The sequence below is a fragment of the Plecotus auritus genome (assembly GCF_963455305.1).
Source record: "Plecotus auritus genome assembly, chromosome: 5".
Lineage (NCBI taxonomy): Eukaryota > Metazoa > Chordata > Mammalia > Chiroptera > Vespertilionidae > Plecotus > Plecotus auritus.
Window position 1 is genome coordinate 79,316,319 of NC_137776.1, and position 13,048 is coordinate 79,329,366.

A 13,048-nucleotide genomic window follows, 5' to 3' on the forward strand; every position below is an offset into this window, starting at 1 on the left:
CTGGCTGGCACAGCCTCGGGCAGGGCGTCCACTCACTGAAGGCGGTCACAATGCAGTCTTTTCTGCATGGGAGGAGACAAGGGCGCACTGTTTCGGGGCGAGTGGAATCTGGACATCTGTCAATGTGAAGAGACCATATCAATACCTGCTGGGGAAAGTCAGTGCTTTAACATAAAACTGTAGGATTTCAGGACAGAAAATATCGCCCTGTTGGTTTTTTAGAGACCAGGAAAGACAGACTCAGAGCGGGGAGCTACTGCCCAAGGGCTCTCAGGACTCAGCTCTCTAGTCCCAGACACCACACTACTTTCCCCCAGACCAGGAAAAGCACAGTCTCCGAAACTAACCAAAGACAAACGCCAAGAGGGGTCTCCCTAGCAGCATCAATTCAAACAAAAAAATTTTGATTTTTTTTTTTTTTTTTTTTTTTTTTTTTAGAATGAGCACATATTTTTTGAAGTGTTTTATTCAGGGTAATATATCAAATCAGTGATATCATTCAAAAGGAAGAGGAAAGTGCAAGGAAATATATGAAAAAATTGGGAAAGAAAAATCATTGAATTCCACTGAACTAGTATACATATTTGATTATTAACACAATTTACAGTAGCAGATGTCTCTTTAGAACCTGTAGATTGATGAAGTGGAGTAAGCAAGATATGACAGACTGCAAGTAACATATATACTGACTAGCATTAGCATAAGAAGCCCTTCAATAATTTTGTTGATTATTCATTTAATGCTCATCTTGGGAGGAAAAGTAATATAAATAGTCCATGTATTATTTATAAATAGTCCATGGATTCATTTCACTGGGAAGAACTAAGGTCTCAGAATATGGCAAACAAGTTTTTTATTTTTATTTGTTTTTATGGGGTTTTTTTGTTTTGTTTTTTTGTTTGTTTTTTATGACAACACAGGGCTAAAAACCACATTTATTATCTTCTAAAACAATGATATGCCAGGAGGAAAAACAGAAAACTACCTCATAACACGTTTGCACTTTAAATCCTGTTCCTCATAAGTTTCTAATACAAAACCGAGATGCAGTATGCATAAAGCCTGATGGTGTGAGTGTTGGTATTAGATGCCCAGTGCAGCATTGTGTTTTGCCTGCATTCTTTCATTTATCCCTAATGACGGAGTAAAAGGCACTATAATCTTCCTCTTCAGATGCTAACACTGAGGAACCAAAGCCACCTGGGGAGAGAGTACTTGAGAAAAATTATAAAGCACCAGGTCTAGCAAGTTCAAACAGACAATTAAAAGTCCTTCCAGTACAAGAGAACAGAAAATGCAGCAGATAAATTTCACAAAAAAATACTGGATTAAAAAAACAAAGAGCTAGCCCTGACCAGTGTTTCTCAGTGGTTAGAGCATTGGCCCATGCACTGAATGGTAGTGGGTTCGATTCCCAGGCAATGGCAGGTACCTGCGTTGCAGGTTTGATTCCTGGCCTGCTCAGCACATGTGAGGAAGGCAAGCAATCGATGTGTCTTTCTCACATCAATGTTTCTCTCTTTCTCTCCTTCTCTCTCTCCCTTCCACTCTCTCTAAAATAAATAAATAAATAAATAAATAAATAAATAAATAAATAAATAAAAAATATATCCTCAGGTGAGGATTAACAACAACAACAACAAAAAGAGCTGATGAGAGTGTGAAGATTCAGATGAAAGCCTACCAATTGATTTATAAAATTACAAATATGCAAACACAGAGATTGTCCAAATTTCAAACACTAAGATAAAGTAAGAGAAGTGTTGATAATGGTTGAGAGAGAAGAGGAAGGAAAATAGATTATCTAAGAAGGAAGAAGCATCTGATTAATATTAGAGCTCATGAATTTACATAGTTATAAAAATGAAAACATCTTCTTTGTTTTAAATCGTTAGAAACAATATGTAGACAAAACATGGGAGATGGAATCTGGCTGTGGAACAGAATGTACATGATATTATTCTTGCACTCACAAGACACAGTGGGCAAAGGACTGGAGATGGAAGGGAGAGAGGAGAAAGTGTAGAGGAATTAGTGTGAATGCGCTGCATTCATTGTTTTCATGAGATGAATCAATGAATGGACATTTTAAATTGAGAAATGAAGAGAGATATAACAGATATCAGAAAAAATATATCATGTAGCATTAGAAACTAAACCTCAGAAAGGGAGAACAGATAAACTATTTACATGGGCTGGCCCATATTGACATAAAGACACAGTGGATAGACAAGAAACTAATAAAGCCGTAGCCAGTGGCAAGGCAGGAGGCAAGGAAGGGGAACAGGGGTGTCTGAAGGCTTCCTGTTGTTGCTATTAAATATCACCTTGTATATTGTTAAGATTTGTGAACCATGTGAAGGCTTGCCCAGTCAAAATAAAGGAGAGGGAGGGAAGAAACCTATAACAACTATTAATAAGTGGTTGTATCTGGGATGCGGGGTACTAAGCGAAGGAGATAGCTGGGGACTGGTTGCTTTCCATCATCAGCAAATAAAATGTATTATTTCAGTTCTACTATAGAGCATACCATTACTTTGATGAAAATGCAAAATTTACTCACAGAAAATGAATTACTCAATTTATTATAGTGGCATTTTTATTAATTATGCTTAACACACAAAAGCCTGTCTACCAAATAGTTCAATTCAATGAATCTAACAACAAAAAGAAAAAAGAAAAAAGAATATCCTTAGAGTGTCTTTATGAGCATATAGTGTTATTTAAACAAGCTACTCTGGTAGGAAAAATTATGTCATACTTTAGTAGAGATAGCAAAAAAAAAAAAACAAACCAAAAAACTAAAATCATTCCCAAGTCCTTTATTCACACTCTGAAATATACTGAAATTAAACTGAATTGCTGTGAATTCTAACTCCTCTCCAGCCTCTCCTGGTATTTGGCTGGAAATGATAGTACAACCTGAGTGAAGCCAATTTCCTGTGTGCATAGTGGGGCAGGAGGGCCCACAGCATCTTACTGCACACTCACCCAGACACTCAACAGAGCTTAGAAATGTGTGGTGCTAGCTGTAGACTTGCTGGAGAGGCTGGCATGCTCTGCAGGGACGTGTCTCACTTCAGTTATGAGTGAGAGTTCATCTTTCTAGGGTACTGATACTATATGCTTTATTTAAACTGTTTTAGCATCACTCACAATAATCACTCACTGAGCCTAATGTCAACTCTCCACAATATGGCCCCTTTTCTCTCCATGTTCCTCCACTAGGCCCATAAGAGAGAAATGGTATCTCCTCAATGGCAAAGGTCAACATGCTCAGGTTATATTGCTTTTATAGAGTCCATGAACTAAGGGCTTTGTTGGAATGTCTATGGCTTCAAGGATCATCACATTTTCAATGTCCATGAATTTCCTCTTAGTCTTTAAAAATATTCTCTTTGACCATTAGCAACTCATGTGCCCACCCCTTCTAAAAACTACAGGGTTTTATTTTCTGTACTCTTGTATTGTCACTGACTGAAAAAAAGACTTTTGACATATTTTGTGCTACTGTTTTGTTGTGTGTGTGCAAATGTGCACATGCACGTACAAAATACATACACTAACTTTGAATGCTTTGATCTTAGAACTCCATCTTATGTCATAACTTAAAAATGCCAGATCTTAGTGCATTGCAAATATTAGTAACAGTTAGTCAATGATTGACTAGTATCCTATGCTTTTTGACCCTGAAGACAAATAAATCCCTGGGAATAATGACAAATCTATCCAGCTTTTTCCAAAACAAAATTGAAGCCTTAAAGTGCAAGGAAACATGGATTCACTTTTTAGCAAACAAACTATGACCCTTGCCTTTTGTCATAATTGGTTGTGCTCTTGATAAAAGAATGAAGGCATCCCAACTGAACACATATATTTTCCTGGATTTGCACTGGCGTATTCTGTAATGATTGTTTCTTTAGGCCAAATTTCCTTATAAGCATTGTGAGGAAATGTATTAAATTGAGCTACAAAGACTTGTCACTTTTCAGTTTGCCTCCATGATCAAGATGCAGACACACAGTGTTCTATCTTCTCGAGCAGACCTCCTACCCCAGAACTGATGTCCCAGCTCACTCAGCTAAAGGGGCAAACCTGACAACTGTTCAAACATTAAATATTTCCCTGGAACTGTATATCCCTATAGCTCACAAAATGCCAGGTGTTTTTACATTAAAGGCAGAGAGTGACTTATCAGGACCTTTGGAAAGCTTTGAGCTGTGTGTTTTTAATCTTTATTATTATTCTTCTACATTGCAGCTGAAAAAAAACAACATTGAATCATGAAGCAAACCAAACAAAACCCCAAAAATATGCCAACAAGCTCTCACTTCTGTTTCAGCTGTGCCCTAGCTCGTTCTCATTTTCTGATATGATCAGTTCTATTACTCATACAGTGGTAACATTCTCACCTACACAATTGCATGGAAACCAAAACACCAACCCAGGGAAGCGAGAACTTACAAGGAATTCTGTGTATCCCAGTGCAGTGAGTTTAGAGATAAAATGTATTATGTTAGCTGATCCATTTCATGGAGGCATGCTTCTTTCATTGTACCCCAAGGCCACTGTGTTTTAGGGGATTTTCCTCGCCTTTCCTTTTTCTCTGACCCCACCCCCCACTTCAAGGATTTCACAAATGGCAGGGGATCTTTTTCCACTGCAATGGCTTTCACTTGAAAAAGAACAAAGATATTTATTTTTTAAAAGGGCAGAGAAAAGGATATTTTCTACTGTTGATAATCTCACTATCTCATGATGTGTTTCACTGGACAGTAGATATTATTTTCTTAGCTCAATTAATCTCATTAACCTCAAGAATTTTAATTGACTTGACTAAAGTCATTCAGGCTCCTTATGTTTAGCAGGATTGTTTGGAGATGTACAGTAAGAATTACAATTAGATTAAGTCTCCAGCCTCATTAACAGTGCAAAAAGTAATTAGTAATATCTGTGTGTGTGTGTGTGTGTGTGTGTGTGTGTGTGTGTGTTAGGGAAAACATCTGTGCAATTCATTTTTCTTGTTGGTAAACTGAACAAAACTGGAGGTTATTCGCTGTAATAATAGTAGTTTAGTTTCACTTACATATATGTTTTTAAAAAAAGTATATTCATTTGTGAATCATGTTTTAAACTATGAACTTGTGTTCTTGTGATTTGAGGGGGAAGGCATAAAAATACCATTGAGTTAAAAGTTGAGTAAGATGATGTGCTAGACTTTAATTAAAAAAAACACCTGTCTCATTCAAAGTAATTATGAGGATAGAAAAGGAAATAGAGTGCTATTTGAACATATAATCCAACTTTTCATGCCCAGATAGCCTTCACAATGTAATGATAATTTATTGGCTAAATGTCAGTCTCAATTCCAATGCTCCTTTGCTAAGAAAGAAACAAATTGTATTCCCATCAAGGGAATTGTTATCTGTTGTGATTCAGAACTAAGCAACATTTTGTCAAAGGTAGGAGATCAGACTTCAAGTATGCAAAAGGTTCTCATCTCTATAAAGAATATTGTTGTATATCACGTAAGGTTTATTCCCACATCTAGGACATATTTATTTTTATTTGTATTCAAAGCTAATATTTCATGCATCCTTTTTTAAGCAGTTGAATATTTCCATCATAAAAATAACATTATTAAGGCTGCAATCCTTTCCAAGATAAAACGAATTCTCTTCATACCTTTTTAAGCCATTTAGGATTTTACCATAACCTCAGTAATTAGATAGTCACCTCAAGTAGGTGATATGTAAACATTATTTCCATGTTTAGCTATAACTAACTCCCATGGATACCAGGCTAAGGATACCAGGCAAGTTTCAACACACAACTGACATAATTCGATGTTCCAATAAACATCAGGAGCAATGTAGCATTGGATGCTAAACAGAAATAACATTTATGAGTTAATAAGAGCAGAAGGCCATATGTATGATCTCTTCATTACTCTTCTTGGCAGTCCCCTTTGCCAAAATTTATTATGGTAGATAAAATATATTTTTGAGGCAAATAATAAACATCATCTACTCTCATTTTTCTCTAATTTATATCCAAGCCTTGGCAAGCACATAGGTCAAGTTAATTCATAAATTCTAAAATGCTTATGGAACACTAATACATGCCCAACACTGCTCTAAAGTCTGGGGTCCTTACAGTAGAGAACATCAACCCCAGCGCTTTGGAAGGCACAATTAGGGGGAGGGGAGACAAGGTCTTCCTGACGGTGCTTCACTTCAAGTCACAGTTATCTTCACTTACACTCGCAGAGCCAGCTGCCCATTGGAGGCTCCACCACCAGCAGCATCTGGCCAGTTTGCACGATTTCTGCCATCAGCAATTCATTTCCCTTAACTGAACTTCTATGACTTTCCTTACGCAGGGCGAATGTGGTTTCCATGGCAGTGTGGATAAGGCCCAGAGCCTGTCATCATGGTGCCCCAAGATGAGATTAATCAGGTGTCTGAGTTGCCCATGGCAGCAACACAAATTGGATTGAATTAGGCAGGAGAGCAAATGCATTTGCCTTGGTTGCCAGGAAAGTCAGTGGTATAATTAAGGGGGATGGGACCAGGGCTTAATGTTGCCAGGATTTGTTCTGCTTCGATTTCTGCTTCTTTCTGAGCATCAGCTTCATTCTCCTTTCTTAGTTTTTCCACCAAGCCTAACCAGGCTATGGAAACGCTCAATTCATATAGTTAGAGCATCAGGAATAGAAAAAGAGACTGTTTCATTTCCCCATTTTGAAAATTCCTTGGGAATATCTCTAACTTGCCTAATGTGCACCAGTCCATCCTGGTGACCACCACTCCTGTGGCTGGGTGGGGTCTTCACCACAAATAGGGGACTATTCAAACATGGCCACTTGGAAACCTCTATGGAAAGGCCAGTTAGCCAGTCTCTGCATACTGCATAGGCCCTTCACGTTTTCTTCCCCACGAGATTATCCGCATGAACTTGAGGAAGAGTTATATCTCTTTATTTGGTCTAGAGATGAAACCTCTGCAGCTGTGCTTTCCACTCAATTACACTTTTTCCTCCATCACTTGTAATTATTCTGACCCTTTTTTAGATCTGTATCCTACTCTCCATGTCCAAAATCTACTGATTTTTGTTTATTTATTTACAACTTCATGTGCCAAGTACAGTGTCCATGAGATTGTAAACCTGCACAAGGGAATGAATTAATATATTCAAAATGGCCGCATAGGTTTATTTCTCACAGCAGAAAAGATCAATGGGACCTAAAGAAGAATAAAATACAACCCTATAATTTCAAAGTTCAAACCTGCCTTCATGTAGACCTAGTCTTTGCATGATTAAGAGTCAAAACTATTGAGATCAGCTCTATAAAATTGAATTACTCAGATTCCCTATTTATCTTATTTACTGTTATCCATTAACTAATACACATATTATAACTTAGTAAAGTGTCTACCTTTGTACCTTTGTTAAGACATACTTTTTAATTTTTAAGAGTCAAACAAGACAAAACAAAAATGTATTACTCTAGCACCATGGTCGGCAATCTGGGGCTCGTGAGCCACATGTGGCTCTTTGGCCCCATTGAGTGTGGCTTTTCCACAAAATACCATGGCCTGGGCAAGTCTATTTTGAAGAAGTGGCATTAGAAGAAGTTTAAGTTAAAAAAATTTGGCTCTCAAAAGAAATTTCAATCGTTGTACTGTTGATATTTGGCTCTGCTGACTAATGAGTTTGCCGACCACTGCTCCAGCACAAACTGAGACATATTCAGTGCTTAAGAAATGCTTTTAACTAAAAATACTCCAATAGGCAAAAATCTTATGCACTTTCACTAAATTATTGATAATACCTTTTGGTCAGCACTTGTCCCACGTGACTCTTGACACAAAAGACCTTCCGTGTCTGAATGCCCACGCCACAGGCAGCTTCTCCATTCCATCCAATGGTTGTATTAAGAGCAGTACCCAATGTGTCTTCAGCACAGGGGCCCCAAGGTGATGTCTCCCAATAGAATTGCATACAGGAATGATCATTGCATGAGCGATATTCTTGGAGGGCCTGACTAGGGGGGCATGGTTTTCCACCTGCAAAAATAAAAATATGAAAGAATGCCAATGTGGTTGTTTTTTTAAAAATATATTTTTATTGATTTCAGAGAGGAAGGGAGAGGGAGAGTGAGATTGAATCATCAATGATGAGAGAGAATCATTGATTGGATGCCTCCTGCAGGCCCCTGAGTGGGAATCAAGCTTGCAATCCAGCATGTGCCCTAACCAGGAATCGAACTGTGATTTCCTGGATCATAGATCGATGTTCAGCCACAGAACCATACCAGACAGGCTCATCGCTGTTTTTATTAACATGCTTCTGTTGTTGTTATTGCTGTTCTTTTTTATTGTTTTTGCTATTTTTATGGTCTAGAAAAACAGCCTTTTGACACAGCTATCGAAAGACCTAAGCAACTGCATTCCTTTTCCCACTTTAAGGACATGCTCTTTTGTCCTGAATAATAATCTGAGGACAAATATTATCCATTTTCTAAAGAACAGGGAGCAGTACATGTCAATTATATTTTAAAAAATAACTGAATCTACTGCTCACCTCTGAGTCATGCATCGCCAAGAAGAACTATAAAGAAATCTGCTTTTATTTTAATACTAGCAGCCTGGTGCATGAAATTTGTGTGGGGGCAGGGGAGGTGGTTGTGTGTGTGTCCCTCAGCCCAGCCTGCAAGCTCTCCAATCTGGGATTCCTCATGGGATGTCCGACTGCCCGTTTAGGCCCGATCCCACTGGGCAGTCAGACATCCCTCTCACAATCCAGGACTGCTGGCTCCCAACCATTCACCTGCCTGCCTGCCTGATTGCCCCTAACCGCTTCTGCCTGCCAGCCTGATCACCCCCTAACCACTCCCTTTCCAGGCTGATCGATGCCTAACTGCTCCCCTGCTGGCCCGATTGCCCCTAACTGCCCTCCCCTGCTGGCCTGGTCACCCCTAACTGCCCTCCCCTGCAGGCCTAGGTCCCCCCCAACTGCCCTCCCCTGCAGGCCTGGGTCCCCCCCAACTGCCCTCCTCTGCCAGCCTGGTCACCCCCAACTGCTCTCCCCTGCAGGCCATCTTGTGGTGGCCATCTTGTGTCCACATGGGGGCAGCCATCTTTGACCACATGGGGGCGGCCATCTTGTGTGTTGGAGTGATGGTCAATTTGCATATTACTCTTTTATTATATAGGATTACTATGCCTAATAAATGAGTCAGATAAAATATCCCATGACCTTGAATTGATACTGGATCCAACATACGTGTGTGTGTGTGCAAGCACGCGCGTGCGCGCACATACACACACACACACACACACACACACAGAAGTATGCACATACAAGCACTCCTGTTGCCTATAAATGGCCTCTCTTTGCTAAGAGAGCATTAGTTTATCCGAGTACCATTTTAAAACGCCCATCCTCCATCAAGCAGTGCATCTTACAACACTTTGAAAAATCCAGAAGTCTCTCTCAAAATTTGGCAAGAGGAAGCCATCCTTGACCTCTGAAATCATATTTGACAATGTGTTATCCACAGGGTGGGAGACCAGATAGATATGGATCTTCACACTCTTGGTGAGTCAGACAATCAAATTTCAGTACTGTCTCTTCTTTCACATTTTTATATGCATGTGAAAACTGGTATTTATCTAAAGCATTTGATTTTTTTTCTTGATCTTTCACACTATTTTATTCAGTGGGCCAAATGCTCAAGAAAATTTGTGACTCTGGTTTTGTTATTCTTGTTAAAGTTTTTCCCCTTTAAATACTACAGACTTTTTTTTCTCCTCCATCCAACATTATAAAAGACAGAAGAGGAAGCAGTTGCACTTTAAGAATATGAAAATCTTCATTCATCTTGACACTGGCCCCTGTCTCAGAATCACAGAACAGAATCTTGTTGAAAAAGGAGCTTCCCGCATCCGGAGGCCACACTGCCTTTCTGGTCCAACTGAGCTGTGGGCAAACAAAGCCGAGGGAGGGCCTGAGAGAATGACACCCATCGTCTGGTTGCAAATGCTGCTATCAATGATAAAAACAGCTGCTCCTCTAATTTTTTCTGATGCCAACCATTTACATTCCCATCACACATTTTAGCTTCTTCAAAGCCATTTGCACAGCCCTCATCCTTTCTCCTCTCACCACATGCCAGCAGGACAGAACAGAAAATCAGGGCTCAGGGATCAGGTAGCTTGCTGAAGTGACTGGCAGTTTCCAGTTAAGGAGCCGTGTCTCTCAATTCCTAATTTGGCACCCTTCTTACCAGACATATTCCAATTATGTCCCCAACTACATGAGTTGGGTGTGTACCAACCAGACTTTGTTTTCTTCCCTAAAAGAGTTTAATGAAAAATAATATAGAATGGACTAAAACAATTCATGCAAATAAATGGAACTCAGCACAAACACCCTTGAGGATTAAAGAGAACAGGCACACAATGACAGAAAAGTGTTCATTTGGACTCGCGGAATATTGAAGATCACCTATATGTGTCTACTTCTGTTATATCATCTTCACAGTTACCTATTGGAAAACAATAATTGGGCAATGGACTTCCTTGAAGCCTTTACTATGACCCACCTTCTCCAGCCAATGCCAGGATAGTCCTTGACCTGGTTTGTTTCCCATCCGAGTTTTTATTTGAACAAGACTGGGAGCAGGATGACCACGCTGTCCACTCGCTCACCACGCAATCCATCCTGCAGGGAATTTCACAAGCCGTCCGTTCAGGAGGAACAGATGCTGGACAGAGACTCCCTGACACATCTTCTCCTGTAATCAACCAGACCAAGACACATGCTGGTTAATGCTCAATTCAGGCCAGTCCAAGGAACATTGAGGCTCACTGCTTCCTCTATTACTTCATTTTGGCTTAGAAGACTTCACCTTGTGTCTAAACCAATAAAGCATGGAAAATGATGGTTTCTCCAGCCATTCATAATGCCTGTGTCAAAGAAAACTGCCAGGAGATCATTTGGCATTTAGAAAGGCAGATACTACAGCAAAACTGGCACTTGTTATTCTTCACAGGGACACAATGGGCTTCTTCCAGCAACAGTTAAGCCATGGATGGCTGGAGACAGACACGATTGATGCATTATTGACAACCACAGGTAACAAGTATATGCTTTACTGCAAAATGGGGGTCACAGTAGCCTGTTGTCCTGAAAGCATAATTTATGTTGAGCATTCTATTCTACCCTATAAAAAAGAATTTTACCAATCTAATTTTCTGGTGTGTGCTTTTGCTCCAAATACGTACCTTAAGCAAGATGATCACACCATTACTCTTTTACTTCATTTGTGCATAGTGGCAAGTAATACAAAACCACAACGGAAATGGATCCGTGGCTGAATTATATAATGTGTTGAGACAAAAGTTGAAAGGCAGTCCAAAATTCTTCCAAATGCATTTACTATTCCCCATTTGAATGCACTTATAAATTACTTAAATGTATATATTTTTATAACATATATTTACTATAAATATATATTTACAATTGACAGGTGTCAAGACTTAGGTGATCTTTTCTTTTTTTAATATATTTTTTATTTTGTTTTGTTTGTTTTTTATTGATTTCAGAGAGGAAAGATGAAGAAGAGAGAGAGAGAAACATCAATGATGAGAGAGAATAATTGATCAAATGCCTCCTGTATGCCCCACACTGGGGATCAAGCCCGCAACCTGGGCATGTGCCCTGGACCAGAATCTAACTGGGACCCTTCATTCTGCAGGCCGATGCTCTATCCATGGAGCCAAAATGGCTAGGGCCTCAGGTGATCACTTCGAAGTTACTTTCCATATCTCAGATTATTACAATGTTTTCATTAAAAAGCTCCCTTTTAGGTTATTTCTTCTCTATTTATAGAATTAAATATTCTTCGCAATTAATAATTCAACCTATTGAATTATTCCCCCATTCACAGTCACCCCATAAAAACAGCAGACAGGAACAACAGTGATACTGTTTATAGTTTGACGTAACAACATGAATTGTGGAATGGCAACTCTAGGAGAGAGCCTGTTTTGTGTGTGTGTGACTTTGTGCCTGTGAAATGCTCTTGTCATATTCTGACATAAAACTACTACAAAGGGGATTAATATTTATAGTGTCTCCTCTGTGCCAGGCACTGTCCTTGTAGGAAACTCTCAGAGCAGGCATGACCCCTGTTTTATAGACGAGGAGTCAGTGGCTCTGAAAAGAAACCTTGGACAGGATCACACAGGCCTGAGCTAGGAATCAATTTAAAACATTCTGACCCCCAACTTCTGCTTTTCCCATGAACCATGCTGTGTCTAATTCCCTGGAGATGGATGTTCCTTTTCTGAGAAAGTAAATAAAACCACGTGATAGTAAGCAAGCTGCCTGAAGAAGAGTGTGCACTGCTAATATCTGCATTCATATTTGTAAATGAGGCCAGGCTCATTGTCCTTGAGGTACAAATAAAACTTTTCAAACATATTATGAGAAGTAATAGAGATCATAGCACATAATCAAGCTGAAAGACCAGTTCCAAACATTCTCTTCTTAGTCTCGATCTATTTTCAGGTTAAGCCTACATTATATGGCGTGCGCGCGCGCGCACACACACACACACACACACGCCAATACTACAGCTAATGGGTAGTGGTTTTCCAAGTACAGAAGGAGGCAGGCAAAACAAAACACCCAAATTACATCTCTAATCAAAATTCAATTTCCACATTTATAAGTATTAGTAGCATCATTTATATACAAAACACTTTAAAGCAGTGTCTTACAAAGAACATTTTGAAGAATAAAGGATAAAAGGGGGAAGGGCTGAGAGGTACCGGGTTCAATTAGTAGAATAGTCTTATTACTAAAGAATTCCTCAGTTTTGAAAATGCCAATTTATAGTGTAAATTTCCTAGGGTGGAAATGGTATGTAGAGTTTTTCAAGCTTATTTGACCAATGGCCATCCCTTTTTAAGGAGCATCTGTCCCAGAAATGGTTTTTTTATGAATATGTTTTGAGAAAGCTCTGCTTTCAAGAGTT

At 39.3% G+C, this 13,048-nt stretch overlaps 1 protein-coding gene across 1 annotated transcript in view; it reads right to left on the reverse strand.

Annotated features, from left to right (window-relative positions):
- THSD7B (thrombospondin type 1 domain containing 7B) overlaps positions 1-13,048 on the reverse strand; it is an 885,792-nt gene that overhangs the window by 401,992 nt on the left and 470,752 nt on the right. Inside the window, exons 8-10 of the mRNA XM_080669078.1 lie at positions 10,610-10,801; positions 7,835-8,069; positions 1-116 (exon numbers count right to left, since the gene is read on the reverse strand). Coding sequence (XP_080525204.1) covers positions 1-116; positions 7,835-8,069; positions 10,610-10,801 — 543 coding nt within the window. The remainder of the gene's footprint in view (positions 117-7,834; positions 8,070-10,609; positions 10,802-13,048) is intronic.